The sequence below is a fragment of the Pogona vitticeps genome, chromosome 13 (assembly GCF_051106095.1).
Source record: "Pogona vitticeps strain Pit_001003342236 chromosome 13, PviZW2.1, whole genome shotgun sequence".
NCBI lineage: Eukaryota > Metazoa > Chordata > Lepidosauria > Squamata > Agamidae > Pogona > Pogona vitticeps.
In genome coordinates this window covers 12,666,774-12,686,141 of record NC_135795.1, presented here as the reverse complement: position 1 = coordinate 12,686,141, position 19,368 = coordinate 12,666,774, and the positions used below count along the sequence as shown (strand labels likewise).

At 45.4% G+C, this 19,368-nt stretch overlaps 1 protein-coding gene and 1 long non-coding RNA gene across 3 annotated transcripts in view; one reads left to right on the top strand and one right to left on the bottom strand.

Annotated features, from left to right (window-relative positions):
- Window positions 1-398: 398 nt before the first annotated feature.
- On the bottom strand, window positions 399-8,564 carry LOC144584664 (uncharacterized). The gene is made up of 2 exons (XR_013539062.1): window positions 8,366-8,564; window positions 399-946 (listed from the first exon to the last, which is right to left on the bottom strand). It is a non-coding gene; the product is annotated as an uncharacterized LOC144584664 (long non-coding RNA).
- An 18-nt stretch (window positions 8,565-8,582) lies between these two features.
- The window catches only part of LOC110082181 (acyl-coenzyme A synthetase ACSM3, mitochondrial), a 30,244-nt gene continuing 19,458 nt past the window's right edge, over window positions 8,583-19,368 (top strand). Inside the window, exons 1-7 of one of the 2 annotated variants that reach the window (XM_020799528.3) lie at window positions 8,583-8,737; window positions 9,721-9,954; window positions 10,696-10,906; window positions 11,967-12,174; window positions 13,197-13,340; window positions 16,105-16,261; window positions 17,288-17,367. In XM_020799528.3, the coding sequence (XP_020655187.3) occupies window positions 9,772-9,954; window positions 10,696-10,906; window positions 11,967-12,174; window positions 13,197-13,340; window positions 16,105-16,261; window positions 17,288-17,367 (983 nt within the window). In that variant the 5' untranslated portion in view covers window positions 8,583-8,737; window positions 9,721-9,771. The remainder of the gene's footprint in view (window positions 8,738-9,720; window positions 9,955-10,695; window positions 10,907-11,966; window positions 12,175-13,196; window positions 13,341-16,104; window positions 16,262-17,287; window positions 17,368-19,368) is intronic. The other variant, XM_072982565.2, reaches the window with a different exon arrangement.

Here is a 19,368-nt window from a genome sequence, read left to right as displayed (position 1 = left end):
TTGTGAAGAAGGAGGGGGTGCTTTCCCTGTCCTGTCAAACTATCAATATCCCCCTTGAGGGGGGAAAATTAAAAAATAAGACAACTACATGAGGCAACAGATACAATTTTTAGCACATCAAACAGGCCACCTCTTGAGGAACTTATTAAATCAACAGGAATGTTCACATACACCAAACAAATTGGACTGGGGTGATTTAGAGATGAAGTAATTTTAAAAAGCCTCTGGCAACGGGGTGAAAAAAACTTGCTTTTGTAGCCAAATAAATTGATTTTACACATGCATCATGTGCTCAGCAACTTTTACATCAATTTTAACAGTGCTGAAATGTGGTTCTTCTGGGCCTGTGTGATGACAGCCTAATACATGAAGAAAGAAAACACTATTTACAAAATAAGGACCTAAACATAATTGTACCTTTAATTATGCTTACCCTGCAAATTATCCTCTATAATAAATAAATAAGCCATATAGATATTCTTATTGGTTGTTGTTGTTTAGTCGTTAAGTCATGTCTCACTCTTTGCGACCCCATGGACCAGAGCACACCAGGCCCTCCTTCCACTGCCTCCTGGAGTTGGGTCAAATTCATGTTGGTAGCTTCGATGACACTGTCCAAATTTCTTGTCCTCTGTCATCCCCTTCTCCTCTTCACACTTTCCTAAAATCAGGGTCCTTTCCAGGGAGTCTTCTCTTCTCATGAGATGGCCAAGGTATTGGAGCCTCCTCCAGCGCCACAGTTCAAATGCATCAGTTCTTCGGCAGTCAGCTTTCTTTATGGTCCAGCTCTCACTTCCATATATCACTACTGGAAAAACCATAGCTCTGGCTGTGCGGACCTTTGTCAGCAAGGTGACGTCTCTGCTTTTTAAGATGCTGCCGAGGTTTGTCATCACTTTCCTCCCCAGAAGCAGGTGTCTTTTAATTTCGTGGCTCCTGTCTCCATCTGCAGTGATCATGGAGCACAAGAAAGTAAAATCTGTCACCGCCTCCAGATCTTCCCCTTCTATTTGCCAGGAGGTGGCCCTAGTTAAGTGAAACCCTGCTCTCCACCCTTATGCAGCAACCAGAAGATGACATGACTGTATTTGAATAAATGTAGATTGTTGTACATGAAAAAAATTAAACGTCCCTTGACAATAAGCCCTAATGCATTTTTGGAGCAAAAATTAATATAACACCCTGTCTTACTTTCGGGGAAACACGGTACAGTCGTGCCTCGCTTTACGATTGCTCCACATTACGACAAAAACGCATTACGACGATCTTTTGCGATCAATTAATTCAGCTGACAATGCAAGTCCAAAATTCATTCTTTTAAAAAAAAATTAATTGAAAAATAAACCTATAATACCAAGAGCATAATCAACAAAAGAAGATATGAGTTAAGAAAACTTTGTATTGATACAAAGTAATACCACTTAATCCACAACAAACCTTATTACTAACGTTTAATGCTTCCCCACCTTTTGAGATAATGTGGATCCTGTGACATTGCTAAAGCAAACCCAGGGAAAGGAAAGGGGAGGTTAAAAGTGATTCACCAGGTTGACCTGGTCACATCGTATTTGGTGCCAGCATTGTGACATCTGACAAATCCAATGAAAAATTCAAAGGATCAGGAGAGGTCACATAAATTAGTGATAGTGTTGTGTGAGGTGAAAAATTCAGTAGAGATTAAAAAAAAAAAACAGCCAGGAGAGGTCTGAGGAAAATTCTAAATGGTGGATTTAGAGACCAGGGTAGAAAAGCAGGGTCGAAAGGTCTGGTGAAGATTTTGGATTTCCTGAAGAGGTCTCGGGCAAATCCAGTGTGGTAGGATTGATAGACCTGCTGGCTCGGAATTCTAACTCAGTTAAAAAGTCAGTTAGGTAGTTGGCTAATACAATTATCTGAGGAACAAGTTTACAGTAAATGGTAGGAGGATCAGTGGAAATCTGAGGGAAGACCAAGTTCATTAAGTAGTCTCCTGACAGATGGGGAACTTTGACCTCTGAGCGTTCAGCCTGGAGGCAGTCGGTGCATCACAGCCTCTCCCAATTTGAAGAGACACTTGTCCAGCAGGCCGAGGCAAAGAGGCAGTCCCTAAACCAGCAAAACCAGGGAGCTGGACGGGGGACAGATTGTATTTGTCTTCAGTGTGGTAACTTAAGCCAGCAGTGCAATTCTCTGAGGTAAAAATCTGGGGTAAATGTAGTAGGAGAATTGCTGAAAAGCTGTCTGAGCTTAACAACCACTAGTATAGTGGACTCCTGAGGTAAAAGTTTGGGATAAAATAAGGACTCCTTGGGAAAACTTGCGCTGGACACAGATAAAAGTGACATTGATGGACCAGAAATCTTATCCTCTTCCTCTTCCGTGTCTGACTCAAGTGAGAATGATTCTGGTGCATGAGGAACCAGCAGTCCTTCTCCATAGGGGGCTGGGCACATAGCTGATGGAATCTCTGGATAATACCACAGTCCACTTTTTCTTTGACACACCTTTTCCAACTGAAGGCACCATGCAGAAGTAACAATTGCTGCTTTGGTCTGTCGGCTGTCTCCAAATCATTGGCACTGTAAAAGGCATAGATTTTCTTTCCTGTTCAACCACTGATGAAGATTTGTTGCAAAAGTGTTGCACCATACGTGTGGGGCCCATCTCTTGTCCTGATCTCTAATTTTGCAGCCGAAATAAGGGCCACAGGCTTTCTTAGCCATAGCGGTTATGCTGTGCTTTTCTGATGCAAAAGTCACTTCACCACAAACGTAGAAGTTACTGTATCTGCACCATTCACACAAGTACGAGACATCTCTTACTTTGGCTAAACAGAAATGTGTCCCTTTGCAAAACCAAATACTGACATATAAGAGAGCACGACACTATGATTTCTAGAGCAATTTATTCAGCAAAATGATGTAAGCTTTGTTATGATTGCATCATCCATAACTTCTAGGCATAACATGATACAATTCATATCAGGTATGACACAATATCAGCAATATCGCATCACTGATTGTTTTGCCTGAAAAACAAATACTGTCCAAACTCAGTCATAGATTTATTCAATACAATGCAATATAGGAGGGCCAGAAGTCTGGATACCGTCACCCAGGTAAGCCAGTCATGTATATTAATACAGAAGATATATAGCAGCCCTCCTTCTGCCTCTGCCCCTTTGCCCATACCCTTCTCCTGTTGCCCCTACCAGAATTATATTCACCAGAGAAGACTGACGCTGTGGTCCGAATAGAGAAATGCTTCCCTTCTTTCTTGTGTCTTCTGGTTCCTGTGTCATTAAACGTTGTAGTCATGTGGCATAGATCCTGTGATAGTGTTTCGTACCTTTTTAACCATTCCACCTTTTTAAGGCTAAATTAGAAGTGGTACATTCGTCTACACACCCCTCACGTGGGACATATCGCCTTCCTCCTGTTTTGCTTTTCTCTGTCCCACTTCTTCCCCCTTTTTTTAAAAAAAAACTTTTGTAGGTACACTGTTCTGTCAGTGAAACACTCTTGCTCTTGTGGGTCCCTGGGACGCTGCCAAACCAGCCAGGAGCAATGCTGAAGCTTTTCTTTGTTGATTCGGTGTAACAATGAGTGTTGTTGTTGCTGCTGCTTGTCAGGATCTGGCCCCTACCACCTTGGCAACTGCTGGATTGGGGCCAGCCTAACCTAGGAATGGTCGGTGTTTGCAGGCTCAGCTCGCTGGCCTAAGTAGCAGCTGCTGGGCCACTCATGAGGCTCACCTGGAAACCTGGAGGGAAGGCCTATTGAAAGAGTGGTTCCCCCCTCCAAGAACTGGCCTCAGCAACAAAAGTCTTTGGCTGTGCTGTGCCTACTGTTCTTGATGCCGTGCTGCTTTCTGAGCCCCTGTGCTCCAGTGTTCCAGCATCTTCTCCTGTTCTGGTCCCTCCTCTTGCCTCTGCTGTCCTCCTGCATCTCAGCATCCAGGACTCCAGTGTTCCTGCCCCTGTTCCTGCCCCTGCCTTGCTCGCTGCTGACTTCTGCTGACCCCCTGCATCTCGGTGCCTTGTTCTGACTCTGTTCTTCCAGCCTCTTTTTGGTCACAGCCAGCTGTGCAGGGAGTGTCTTTGGACACAATCCTCTGCATGGTGGGTGGGGTCCTGGTGCCCTTGCCCATGTTGAGAGGCTGCCTGGGATATCTGCTGCTCTTCTGACTCCGACTCTTGTGCCTTCATCCTTCTTTGCTTCCTGTTCTGCCCCCCACACCCCTCGCCAATCTCCCTGCTCTGCCACTGATGCTGCCACGACTCAGGACAGCCCTGAGTGGAAAAAAATTGGGAACCATTGCAGTAGAGGGACTGATGCTCCACATGCTTCCTTTTGGCCACTGCTGGAGGGCTTTGGGGAAATGTCTTACTATTATACCTGTCCCCTCTACTTCTTGGATAGCCATCAACTTCCTCTTTCAACTTCCCCCTTTGACTACCCTTCCCAATCCTCAAGTACATCAAGCCCTATTTGACAGAAGCTCCAACATTCTACTTTGAAAATTGGTGTGTGATTTTTTTTAAACACGTCAGATGGCAGTTGTTGGGAGACATGGACGTACACACCAGATGTATAGGAAATAAATCAATTTAGGGGTACACACTCCATGGATTGCAGGTAGTAATGCGTGATGAAACATGGAAGTAGTCTCCCAGTGGGCTGGATTTGATATGGAGCTAGCATGGAGGGGGAAACAAAAGAATTTGTAATGGCTGTACGTCATCTGAACCCAAAAAAGAGAGTCAAAATTAGAGATGTGGGTATTCGTATATAAATATTATATATCACATATAATCACGACACAAACATCCTGCCTAAACAGAGTTCCCAAGGAGATGGTCATAGGATGGAAATAGCTTTGCTTTGAAAATAATGAATGAATGCCTGGTTCTGATTCCCTGTAGACATCATTGTGGTCCTTGCTGGAAACACTGCACAAGGCCATCACCCAGGGAAGCCATTCCCAACTGAAGAACAAGTTGAAAATCTAAGGATGGCAGCCAAAGAGGAAGGGCCCAAATGGCCCAGCTTTGTTTCATTCAGAAGGAAGGCAGCCAAGAGAGTACATAGTCTCTGAACAGCAGGAAGAATCCATCAGCAAACTAACATGCCACAACAAGCCAGGAATCTTAGCTTGCTATGTGCAAGAGGGTGTTGGTGCTCACAGCTGATCTCTTCTGTTTTGAGTACGAGCAGCTAAACAAACAATGGAGCTTCCTGGTTGGCTTAGTGTGTTGTTTGCTCCCTTGCTGGTTTAGCTGTGTGGCAGGTTTATTCCACTTTCTGGTAGCACAAGGGCACCTTCCCTTCTCTAGTCTTTCTTCCTCCAAAGAAACCAGAAAAAGGAGGCAAGAGGAAACCCTGGATTCTTGTACATAGGACTATTCCCTTATCTTAAAAGTTGCCTCTTCTTTTAAAGGTCCAGCCCTTCTTCTAGATGCAGATCACAAAGAGTCCCCAAAGATCTCCCGCTTGAGTTCTGGTTCTCGTTTAAGCAAATCACTCTGTTTTGTAGGATTCTCTGGATGATTATGACACCCTGGACAACTTTCCAGCCTGGTTTGGAGCTTCTCTGCCTGGGAGCTACTATATGTCTGCCTTGCCCAGCACATCACATAAACAGGAGTCCAGCGACCTCTTTCGTCACAGTCAACTTGACTTGGATGTGGGGGCTCATGTGTAACATCCTTTGGGGGAGGGGGAAACCAAGCAAGCTAATTTATTTTGCCCCTTGTTGGTGGTGGTGCCAAGAGCTCTTAAGCTCCAACGTCTTCCCCCCCCCCATGTCATGAATTCGGCTGAAGATCTGGAATCAGAGGAGTTAATTACAGCTGAGGAAAATGCTGGGCAATTAGTATTACAGACAGCTGAATCACCGCCAGATTCTCCTCCCTCACTGTCTGAGGCTCGCATGAATGCTTCTCACAGGAACATCAGGTCAACCGGGCCTGAGTTTTAACAAGATGGAATGTTTCTAGGAATTAGATTATTGTTGCTGCTATATAATTTGTACCCAGAGGTTTGGAAGCTCCTGGAAGCAACAAGTCAATTCTCTGGCTTGCATCCACGCTCCTGCTTATCTTGAACCTTGCTCACTTGACCCTTGGTTTTTGGACTCTGACTTCTGACTATGGTTTGTGTTTTGGTTTTGACAATTTGGCATCTGTTTTGTATCTCCTGGACTTCTGACCTTGGACTGGCTTATTGAACTTTTGCCTGCTGAATCCCTTAGGAACGTGACAATGACAAAGGTGCATAACATGAATCTGGGCAAGCCACGATGAAATTTGTACCAAAGCAGAAATCTTAACAAGGAAGCATTTCTGCAGATGACGTTGTGTGGTTACTTTGGGAGTCTGTTGCAAAGTCACTATTTGGTGAATTGCTTTGATTATTTCTGTATACATCCTGGCTACATAAACGTTGCCATGATCACTTAGAAAGGAGTTAAAAAGCTCAATGAGAGTGCTTGGTGGTTTTTTTCCAAATGTTAAATATCTTTCCAGGGAATCACATTGTTTTAAATTAGGTTGTGGGATTTTTCAGGTAAGCCTCCCGGGGGGGGGGAATGTTTTATTGAATGTCCCTCCAATCGGGGACTTACTATATTGCAGATTAGAAATTGGTATGTGTGAAAGGCGAGAGAGCATAGAAGCTCTTGTTGGAGTGCCGTCTGCCCATAGGGTGTCTAAAGAGGTGCAGACCACCCCTTCGCCAGCCTCTCATGAGAGTATACATGGGGGAATAGACACCTGGGAACTGGAGGAAAACCCTTGAGGCTTAACAGTAGCCACACAGACTGAAGGGGAATTGGCGGGAAAAGAAGAGGGGGGAGGTCCATAATAGAGGCAGGAATGGGAGAGATAAAAAGGAAGAGAGACAGCATACCGGAGGGGTTGGGAACTTTTCTGGGTCTAGGATCCTTGGACAGGGAAATGGGAAAAGATAAAGGTGCCCTGGGAAGAAGCTGACTATCACCGGAGAAAGGGACTACCCCAGCGACCGTCCTACTGGGGGGAGTCTGAGGCATGAAAGTGGAGAAGGAGGCTAAGGGAGGAAAAGGAGGCAGTGGCCAGGGAAGCTGAAGAACGCCAGTCATGGCTTGTGGAGAAGGTGTGGAGGATAGGGTACCTCCAGGACCATAGGGTTCCCTTGAAAGAGAGAGGGAACCATTTTGGAGAGAGGAGGGAGACGAGGAGACCCTACCGTTATTGAGAAGTGATAGAGAGGAACACTTTAACTCAAGTTATGACCCCTTTCTACCTGGACCATGGGAGGTTAAATCCTTGAACCCTTTTGAACCTGATGTCTGGTTGCCCTTATGATGTCCGATGTCTTTTGGCACCGCAAGAGGAGTTACAAAGAGAACCGTTGAAAGAAATTTTACCCTTGAATGACACAATAAACCCTAGTTTGGATTTCACTTTAAAAACGACTCCTGTTTTATTTGAGGAAGGAGCAAAGGCTAGTTTTGAACCCTCACAATATGCAAAGAGGAAGTTGTTATTACATAATGTAGTTGTCTTCCTTGACACCACTATCATTTCAAATGCTCCCACTTATAGTCTTTAATAAAGGGGTGGAGAAGTCAGGAACATCTTCAAGGCTTGTTTATACAGGGTGTTACCCTACAATCATGACTTTGGGGAGAAAGGAGGGATGATGAAAATTGCCCTCTCCCTCATGATAGGGAATTAATTTTAGGGATCCCTGAATTCCTTTTTAATTGCTTTTGTTTGTATCCATATATCCAGAAAGGAGGACAAGCAGCATATTGTGTTCAGGGCGTTCTGGGGCATTTGAGGTCTAAAGCAGACTGCAGGATGATGAGTGTGATGGGGACACTTGGTTCTCAGCCTTGTGGCCCATGCACACTTAAAGGTTGACTTAAAGGGATAAATTTGGTCCCAGCTGGTGGCGATTGCTCTCCTTCAACACACGGCAAACAGATTAAACTTTGCAACACTGCTAACAACAGTTCTGGGGGCAAATAGTAGGATGTATTTCTGTGCATATTAAGCAACAAAGCACAATCCTGGGCGGCTGAAGTACCCCATCCTGATACTGCAGAAGCTTGGGAGTAGCATGGCAGACATTGGGGGGGCAGCTGCAGGAAGGGATCTCCAAAAAACTGCAGCTAGATTCTCTTCTCCAAAGGGAGAGGATCTCTGGTTTTCTTTCTAGATCAACCTTAGGCAGAGCTTGGATTGGGGGTACTCTCTTCTTGGAATGCAACTCCCGGAAGATCCCTGCCACCACGACCTGTGGATTTGGGGAGTTGTAGTCCAAAGCGTAACTCTTTCAAGCTTTTGCTCTTTTGTACCATGGAGGTTACAGAAGTCTGTAAAAAAGTTTCGTAAACTTACTTTCCAAGTAAGTAAAGCACTGCTTCCAAACAAGGGTGTCCATGCTGAGCAGGGCTGTCGGTTTTAAAAACTCGGCTTCACAGTAAGCAAAGAGTTTCCTCCTCCAGCCCTTGGCACGAAGAGTGAATATTTTCTTTCTGACTGGCAAGCGAGTGGATCTGGGCGGGCCCCACCGAATACGAGGCGCTCCGGCCGCTTCTTTCTCCCCCCCCCCCCATCTCCGCCCAGCCCCATCCGCAGGCAGGAACTAAAACACGAAAAAAGAAAGTAAATCAGGGCTCGGAATAGGAAGCTTTGGGGAAGGACGATCGCCGACGCGGGCGGAGGATCGCCCGGGAGCCCTCGAGAGCCTCTGTTCTGCTGTCCTTCCCGGTGAGTAAAAGGAGAGGAGGGAGGCTTGCAAGCCCGGGGTTTGGGATGCGCAAATCCCTCGAGAGCGCAGCAGGCTGCTTGCCCTTTTGTCCGGGGTTTGGGCAAGAACTTGGGATCGCTCCTTCCAAAGCAAAGCAGAGGTGGCTCCAGGTGACCCCCCGGCGAGGAAGCAGCAGAGAGGCTCAAGGCGGACGGGATCGCAGGCTGCGGGCATCTTAGAAGGCGGCTGCCACCCACCGCACTTTCCGCCAAATAAGAAAAGCGCACGTCTTGCTTTGCAACGCCCGGTCGCGGCTGGCCGGAGGAGGATTCTGGAAGTCCTCGTCCAAGCAAGAAGGATGCCCGCGATCGGCCCTTGGAAAAGACCACCTGCCATGGATGGGGTAGCTTCCCGAAAGATGGGACACAGCGGGGAAAGGGTTAATCCTATTTGGATCAGCTCTGTATATATCAGGGTTTGCTTCTCTGTAAGTCCGGTGTGGCATGAGAGGGTGTGATTAATGCAGCTTCATCCAAGGTGAATTGCATTTTGGAGGTGATTTGTAAACATTTCCATTTGAACTGGTTCCTGTTGCTATTCATCTGCCAGGTAGAGATCAATTGTAACCTTAGCCCTGCACAACATGCAAACAAGTTTGGTGTTAAGCTGGTCTGGCCAACACTTGAATCTTAAAATGGAAGTCCCCAAAAAAGGAACTTAATGGAAGTTTGGCTGGAGCAGTTTAGGCGTTTGGTTCATTTTCTCCATCAGTTTGTTCTTTGAGGAGGACAGTTTTCCAATTCTGAGCTCAATGAATATACATTTGTGGCATTCTGGGCTTGGCATTCCATAAACAAAAAACCAACCAGTGATTTTTTTAAATTTCCATGATGATAGGAACTTGGAATGAGCCACATGTCTATCAGGCCATATGTGGCTTGCAGGCAGCACAGTTTTTGATCTCCAGATGTTCCTTCACCTGTTTGAACATATATTTTTGCAGAGAAACTAAAGAAGTCAGCCTTCTCCAGCTGTTGCCTGCGCCTGCACCACCATGGCCTTGTTTAAGTTCTTCTGGAGCCTGAGAGCACCCTGCGGGTTCCTTCACCAAGCCAAGAGGTACCTGGCCTCTCCAATCGCCTCTCACTACGAGGCCATCAACCGGGGTGAAAAGGAAGTGCCCGAGTACTTCAATTTTGCAAGCGACGTTATGGATAAATGGACAGAGTTGGAAAAGGTAGGGCTTCTGCCACCTCCAGAGCTGCTAGGCAAGGAGGTGCTGGGTGTCCTTCTGTGACCTCCGCAAGGGACAGAGGGAGGAACTCCTTGAGCAAGCTCAAGACATTTTGCTCCTGGATTTGGAAGACAAGATGGTGTAGTTTCCCATTCCATGTCCAAAAAATGTTCTGGATTGCTTGTCTCCAATCCTGGCCATAGATGGGAGTTTACAGGGAGCAAGACAGGTTGGACATCAAGCATCAGTGTCTGCCACCTGAAGCAGCTGCCTCACACTGCCCTATGGTAGGGCCAGCCCTGAAAGAGCCAATCTCTACATATGACAGTTCTTTGATCCTTCTGTCCATCTTAGCTGTGCTTCCCCTTCACTGTTTACCACACATTTCTTTAAATTTGAAAAGGACATGATACAGTGGTGCCTTGCTAGATGATTGCCTCACAGGATGATTAATCCGCAAGGCGATTAGTTTTTGCGATCACTATGGTGCCTCGCAAGATGATTTTTTCTATGGCCATGCTTCGCAAGACTTTTTTTCCCCGAGACCGATGCCTCGTAAGACAATTAAATTTCATCTTGTGAGGTTCCCATAGGGAACCTCGCAAGACTTTTTTTTTCACAAGACGACGATTTTCGCAGAACAAATTAAAATCGTCTTGCGAGGCACCACTGTACTTTGTTGCTTATGTGAATGGTTTACCTACTCTCCCTCCCCTGGCTTTAACTACTGGATTGGTCTTCTAGGAAGGAAAGAACCCTCAGAGGACCGTCTTCTGGTGGGTGAACAACCAGAAGGAAGAGGTGAAATGGAGCTACGAGGATTTGGGCGTCTTGTCCAGGAAAGCTGCCAACGTCCTCTCCGGTCCGTGCGGCTTGCAAAGAGGTGACCGGGTCCTGATGGTGCTGCCCAGGATTCCGGAATGGTGGTTGCTGGTTCTGGCTTGCACGCGGGCAGGTTGGTGAATGTGACAGAAAAGACCCCACACTTCCACCAGCAGCAGAAACCCAAGGTGTAAGAGTGCAGGCGCTCCTCGATGGCAGTTTGCATAGCTGAGCCTCCATGGAATGGCCGAAAATTTGAGCAGCTGTATCGATCCATCTGTGAGCTCAGGAAATAGCCATGTTAGCTCATTCCTGTGTTTCCTCCTTCAAGTATATGTTGACTAGATTTTAATATACTTTGCAGAATGTCAGGGTAGCTTTTCGTTACAGTAACCGCCTCTGCTACTGTGAGGATTGTCACTGAGCCTGTGGTTGAAAAAGATATATATTTTTGGACTACAAACTAGAGAATGTCAAACATTCAAAGAGTTTTATTCCAAAGAAATAGTCTTCACACCTGCTCCGCTAATCCCAGTGGGGGGGGGAGTGAATTGTGAGGCAGGGGTCCAAAATGGTGTCATCATCCTTGGGAAGAAAATCGTGTGGACACTTGAACCCCTGTGATCTGTGCCTGCGGTCCAGCAATGCCTCTGCCGCCACCAAATTCTCAGGGTGAAATAAGATGCTTTTCATTAAAAAAAGAAAGTTGGAAAATTGACATTGGGAACGCTATGCAAAGACGTATCATTCAGCCACACAGAGCAAACACAGTAACAAGCAGATATGTCTGGTGAAGCCGCCACGTGTTACCTAAAATGAAAATCAACCAGAGGGATTGTTTGTCGACGACCTGCTCGGGGACTCAATGTGGCTTTCCCCGGCTATTTTTCTAACACGTTCCCAGAGAAAGTATACATTTGAAGCAGTGGAGGTCAGAGGTCAAGAGAGTAGAGGCTTGAACTATAGACACCTGGATGGAGATCCTGAGTTGGCCATAAAACTGAGATAGCACCTGGCCAAAGATCACTTAGCGAGCTTCACAGCAGAACAACAGGGCTTTGAACATGAGTGGGCTTGGCGGTAGTCCAACCATTTAATCACAATAAACAGAGAGAGAAACACGTTGTGCGGTTCACCAGAGAGACAGTAGACAGGATTCTCTTCTCATTTCACTGCCCATTTTCTTTTTCTAGGCATTGTTTTCATTCCGGGGACATCCCAGTTAACAGCTAAGGACATCGCCTACAGGCTCCAGGCTTCCAAAGCCAAATGCATTGTGGTCAGTGAGACTTTGGCTCCCGGAGTGGACTCCATTGCATCGGAATGCAAGTCCTTGAGAACCAAGCTCCTTGTGTCTGACAGAGGCCGAGACAGCTGGCTGAACTTCAAGGACCTCTTGCAGTAAGTGTTGGAACCGTGATGGGAACACCAGAGATGGGAAACCTTTGGCCCTCCTGATGGACTACAACATCCACAATCCCCTTCCACCAACCATGTTGGGTAGATCTGATGGGTAATCTAAACGAAAGTCTCTGGAAAGCCACAGGTTCTCCACCTCTGGCATAATCTTCATCATCAAGTCAATTCTGGCTTATGGTGACCCTTTCCAGTGTTTCCCAGGTACAGTGGACTCTCGACTTACAGACACCTCCACTTACAGACTTTTTGAGTTACAGGCTTCTCTGGCCGCAAAATTTAGGTTCGACTTGCAGCCGGAGAATCGACCTACAGACCGGAAAAAACAAAATGGAACAAAAACGGCCGTTTACGGATTAATTGGTTTTCAGTGTATTGTAGGTCAATGGAGCCTCGACCTGCAGCCACCGTTCCAATACGGATTAATTCTGTAGGTCGATGGCCCACTGTAGAGATTACTCAAAAATGGCTTCCCATTGCCTTCTTCTGGGGACTTTCTGGGACTGTGCAGGTTACTGGTTGCTCAAGGCCACGCCTAGAAAGATACCACCGTGAAGTCCGGCAGAATCAGTGGGGGCACACTGTCCCTGTCCAGTTCCCAACTGATGTCACCCACAAAGGCAACCAGATTTGTCCCAATTCCCTAACACAGAGGTCCCCAACCTTGGGCCTCCAGATGTTCTTGGACTTCAACTCCCAGAAATCTTGGCCAGCCAAGGTGGTGCTGAAGGCTTCTGGGAGTTGTAGTCTAAGAACATCTGGAGGCCCAAGGTTGGGGACCACTGCCCTAACAAATCCAGAAGTCAAACTGAGTAAGAAATAATAAGAAAACATGGTTGTGTGCTGGCTGGCTAGTTCAGTGGGGCAGGTAGAGAGGTTGGAAGTTCAGTTCCCTACTGTGGATTCCATTAAGATTTCATTCAGAAAATTTATTCCAGTTGTGACTGTTGAAAATGGTGCTATGACAAAGCCATACAATGTGATTGCGTCGTGTGTGTATTTTTAAGAACTGCATCTGCCAACCACAGCTGTGTGAAGACAAGGAGTGAAGACGTCCTGGCCATGTACTTTACCAGTGGAACAACAGGGACTCCCAAAATGGTAGCCCATTCCCACTGCAGTTATGGCATTGGGTTGACAATCTCTGGCAGGTAATGACTCTTGACTGTTTTCAAACCTTATCATGGTAAACGATGGGAATATATGATGAATACACTCTGGTTGACGCATAAATATTTCTTGTGGGATGAGAAGAAATCTGAAGCAGCGATTTTTAAGCTGGAAAACCAGGGCTACTGGTCATTGAATACAGCAGGTAAGGTAAATGCTCTAAGCATTGCTGGATTGCACCTCCAGCATCCCTCACCCTTGGCCATGCTGGACAATAGGGATGGGATTTTTTATTATTTCTTGGACTACATATCCTGTAATTCCCCATTCTGGGAGTGACTTTCTGATCTATGCACACCTTACAGATTCCTAAATGTGGTTTCGTTCGTTTAGTCATTCAGTCATGTCCGACTCTACGTGACTCCATGGACCAGAGCACGCCAGGCCCTCCTATCTTCCACTGCCTCCCAGAGTTGGGTCAGATTCATGTTGGTTGCTTCGCAGATACTGTCCAGCCATCTCGTCCTCTGGTCATCCCCTTCTCCTCCTGCCTTCACACTATCCCAACATCAAGGTTTTTTCCAGGGAGTCCTCTCTTCTCATGAGATGGCCAAAGTATTGGAGCCTCAGCTTCAGGATCTGTCCTTCCAGTGAGCACTCAGGGTTGATTTCCTTTAGATTTGATAGGTTTGTTCTCCTTGCAGTCCAGGGGACTCTCAAGAGTCTCCTCCAGCACCACAATTCAAAGGCATCAATTCTTCGGTGCTCAGCTTTCTTTATGGTCCAGCTCTCACTTCCATACATCACTTCAGGAAAAGACATAGCTTTGACTATTCGGACTTTTGTTGGCAAGGTGATATCTCTGCTTTTTAAGATGCTGTCAAGGTTTGTCATCGCTTTCCTCCCAAGAAGAAGGTGTCTTTTAATTTCGTGGCTGCTGTCTCCATCTGCAGTGATTATGGAGCCCAAGAAAGTAAGATCTGTCACTGCCTCCATATCTTCCCCTTCTATTTGCCAGGAGGTGATGGGACCAGTGGCCATGATCTTAGTTTTTTTGATGTTGAGTTTCAGACCGTTTTTTGCACTTTCCTCTTTCAAGGCCTTTTCTTCCAGGTAAATGTGGTTCACCTGGGAGAAAAGGCCTTGGCTAGAAGACTTGGAGGCTTAGCTCGGCCTAGATCCATCCAAACTTCCTGTTCGTGCCCCAGGGCTATCTGGGAACAGGAAGCTAGGCAGAGCTAGGCCTAGTTAAGCTTCAAACCTTCCAGTTGAGGCCTTTTCTCTCAGATAAGTCACATGTAGATGACTGTAAGGTGTGCGTAAGTCAAGTGGAACTCCCAGAATAGAAAAAATGGAATAAATTTAAAAAATCCATCCCCACTGGCTGACACTGATACGAAATGTATACATGGAATTTCCTGTGGTTATGGAAGTCGTCCATATGGAAGAAGGCAGTACGAGATTCTCTCTGTGTACAGAAGAAAACCAAATGGCATGATAAATTCTCAGATAACCAAGTCCTGAGCTGATTAGAGTCTTATCAATGAAAAGGAACACCTTAAACTTAGTTATTTATTTATTTTTATTTATTTATTAGATGTATACCCCGCCCATCTAGACCGAAGTCTACTCTGGGCGGCTAGTAGGTTCAGTAGCTAAGGGGAAAGCAGTTGGATCTTTCCTGAGTTTTTCTGCTAAACTGGAGATATCCAGATGTGTAGGCAATGGACTGAGTTCTAATCCTTCAAGTATGCACACAGCACATGTCAGTTGGAGAGTTTGAACAGAGCTTGTATTGAGCCTGCGGTCATTCCTGACTTACAGAGATCTGCTCATATCCAGCAAATGTTCTACATAGCAGCGAAAGTTACCTGACATTAATGCACAAACTTGTATTTTACTGGAGTTAGGAGATGGTGGAAAAAGCCCAGTCCTACATGTACCAGCTCCTTCCACAAAGCATGAATACAGGCCTTTGGGGTGAAAAGTAGCCATTAAATGCCTGGAGTTTTTCAGATTTAACCCTATGAATGCTGCATACATCTGATGAAGTAGACAATAGGCTGCAAAAAAATCATGCCAAATAAGGACTATTAAAGACTAAGAAATCATAAGACATATTTATTTTTAACATGGTTACCTTCCCCCTCCAACCTTAACAATGACAAAAGTACCAAAGTAGGGGAAACATAATTATTCTGTGATCCAATTCTCCTCCGTAAACTTTGTACTTTTTTCTGCTAACTCTCTTCACGTTCTCTAAAGTGCAACTTTGCAACACCATTTCCAGAGTCATCCTGTAGCCTGCATCCCAGGTTCTGCTGCCCTCAACCAGCTACAGTGGTGCCTTGCTTAACAACGATAATCTGTTCCAGGAAAATCACTGTTAAGCGAAAACATCGTAAAACGAAATAAAAAACACATTGAAACACATTGAAACCCGTTCAATGCATTCCAATGGGGTAAAAACTCACCGTCCAGCAAAGATCCTCCATACGGTGGCCATTTTCGCTGCCTGTATAGCGAGGAATCCGTCCCTAAACACAGCAGGGAGCCATTTTAAGTACCCGGCGGCCGTTTTGAAACCGCTGATCAGCTGTTAAAAAAATTGTTTTGCGGAGAATCAGTTCCCAAAGCAGGGAACCAATCGTCGCAAAGCGAAAAAACCCTATTTAGACCATCGTTTTGCGATTGCAATTGCGATTGCAAAAAGATTGTTGTACAGCGATTTCATTGTAATGTGGGGCAATCATTAAGTGAGGCACCACTGTATTGACTGCAGATCTATTCTTTTCCACTGAACAGAGTTTGCATGCAGTTGAGCCCTTCAGCTATACTGTGGAATCTATCAGACCCGGGATGGGTCAAAGCAGCCTGGAACTGTGTGTTTTCCCCATGGATGCGAGGGGCATGCGTCTTTGTTCATCATCTCCCACAGTTTGAACCTACAGTCATCCTAAATGTAAGAACAACCTTTGATATGCAAGGTATGGGTTACCTTTGAAGGAAGGGCCCATTGTCCAGTGGGGGAGCACATACAGTGCATGGAAAAGGTTCCAGGGGACAATTCACAGCAAGACCGAACACTGGAAGCAACATCCAGAAAAAGAAAGGAAACAGTAGACTAAAGCTGAAACAGGAAAAAGCAATAGCTTCTAGAAAAGAAGACTGAGGGGAGATATGATAGTACTTTTCAGATTCTTGAAAGGTGGTCATACAGAGGAGGGGCAAGATCTGTTCTCGGTCATCCCAAAGTGCAGGACATGTAATGATGGGCTCGAGCTACAGGAAGCCAGATTTAGGCTCAATATCAGGGGAAACTTCTTTACCATTATAGCAGTACAACAATGAAGCCAATGGGTTAATGTCAGAGCAGATTTGAAAAGCTGGAATACCTTTTCGGAGTAGATCCTTTTCTAGGTAGCCTCCTGCTGGCCCAAATGTGGAGTGGCAGGAGGCCACCTAACGAAGCGTCCACTCAGCCATGATCCTTCTTTGTAGGAATGCTCTGAAGAAAGAGATCAGCCTAACATTGGCTGTTTTAGATTTTTCATGCTGGTTCCTGATGTCATTTTTGATATCTTTCACATTACAATATTTGCTGTCTTGACTGTTAAAATATTTTGGTTTCAGAAGTGACCGTTTTATTCACTCTTGTTTTTCACCCTTTGTAAACTCGTCCAGCGGCATTGACTGTTGGACGGTGTTGCAGGATTCACGTTAAATCAATAAGTAGATGATTAATTATTAACAGCTTACTGCAATAAGATGAGACCTCCAATAATTGCTTGAAAGAATCCGGGAAGAAACCCTACATGTCTCTACAGGGAAGGTGCTCCTAGGTTTCTGCATCTTCGTAAACCAAGATAGTCACAAAATACTTTAGAAATGGGGATTATCGCCCTCCATCTCATCCTGACCATCTCAATGATAATCTCTCACATTCTTCAGCCCCACGAATGATCATATTCTCATTTTCTCCGTTTAGACTCTTGCAAGTTATCCCATCACCACATTTTGTGCGCCTCCTACTGGATACCGTATGTTGGTACAGCTTGATCTTACGAGGTACTTCCCTGCCTGTAACTTGCAGTAGACATTTTTGAAGGGCAGATGTTCCTCCGGGCATTTCCTTTACCATTCCTTCAAGAGGAGTCCAAAATTGCAGGCAATTATGCAGACCTCTGTATGTGGCTGCCATGTGTAGCAAGGGATTTGAATCTGTAAGGGGCAGTGGTAAGGAGAGTAGACAGAAATCCTGTTACCCAGATTTCAGAGCCAGGCCAGCAATAAGCTAGAATGAGATAGTTGCTACTCGCCACCTGGCCCCAACTACCCTTGACCTCTGCCCCTGCCACTATTGACAAAGGTGGTGGTGGCTGTGGCAACACTGAGTTGCTTTGAATCATCACTGGCTACAAGTCTTTAGGGTCAAGGCACTGTAAGAAGAGGCTGTTCGTAGTGCTTCATAGCCATCCTCCTCTTCCTCCTTCTCCTTTCCCTGTTCATACACAGTGTCACCGAGAGGAGGCATAAGTAGCAGGGAACGGGCTGGGGAGAAGCAGAGGCAACCTCGGGTATTAGGAGAATTTGTGCCGTCACTGCCTGTTTTCTTTTCTTGATCATTGTGTAGACTGGTACTATGAGGCTTCCCTTCTTCCTCTTTTCTCTGAGGTCATCTCCAGCTTCTCCTTGCTCCTCCATCTTAAATAGAGGGACAGGCTCAATTGGCTTCCCCATAATGACTTGGTGGACCTACCCACATACCAGCCATCTGTAACCAAATTTAAAGCTCTATCCTCCTCCATCATCCTTTTGAATAATATGTTACAATAAACAGAAGTTCCTCCCCCATTGCTTTTGCCTTAATTAAGAGATTATAGAACAATTCTCCATATTCAGTACAGTGGTGCCTCGCAAGACGATGTTAATTTGTTCCGCGAAAAATGCTGTCTTGCGAACACATCGTCTTGTGAAACACGGTTCCCCATTGGAATGCATTGAAATCCATTTAATGCATTTGAATGGAAAAATCGTCATCTTGCTAAAATCATCCATAGGAAACAACGTCTTGTGAAACGCGGTTCCCCATTGAAATGCATTGAAATCTATTTAATGCGTTCCAATGGGGAAAAATCAATGTCTTGCGAAAATTGCCCATAGGAAACCATTGTCTTGCAAAGCGCAACAGCGATCGCAAAAACTAATCGTCTTGCGAATTAATTGTTTTGCAAGGTAATCGTCTTGTGAGGCACCACTGTAGTTGCATGCTCAGCACTAGGCATCTGCACTATGCCAGTAATCACCAAATTATCCTACCAATATGATCCAGCCATTTGGCAGATGTTATTTATGATGATCCAACAATGCTCTTAATGGTGGATCCAGACTTTGATAGGTTAGCGTACCCCCCATTTTAAATTCCATATAGTGCTAAAATAATTTGCATTTTCCAGGGACAGTAATTGAACAAGATAGATTGTTCAAGTGTAGCATAAGAATCCACCACAGGGAAAGCAAAACTGTCAGGGTCTGTATCCCCCTGTAAAGCATGTGAAAATATCAGAGCTTCTTGCGTGAAGCAATATGTAGAGCCTTTCATAGGCAAACCTGCTTGTTGCGATGTCAGATCCATCCTTCCAGTATATACAGTGGTGCCGCACATTACGATCGCTTCATTTAACTACGAAATTGCATTATGATGAATTTTTTGCGACCGCTTTTGCAATCGCAAAACTATGTTTCCTATGGTGGAATTTCACTTTGCGATGATTGGTTCCCTGCTTCGGGAACCGATTCTTCACAAAACGATGATTTTCCAACAGCTGATCTTCGGTTTCAAAATGGCCGCCGGGTAAATAAAATGGCTCCCCGCTGTGTTTAGGGACGGATTCCTCGCAAGACAGGCAGCGAAAATGGCCGCCCTATGGAGGATCTTCACTGGATGGTGGGTTTTAAGCCCATTGGAACGCATTAAACAGGTTTCAGTGCGTTTCTATGGGCTTTTAAATTTCACTTTACGGTGTTTTCGTTCTACAGCGATTTCGCTGGAACAAATTAACATCGTAA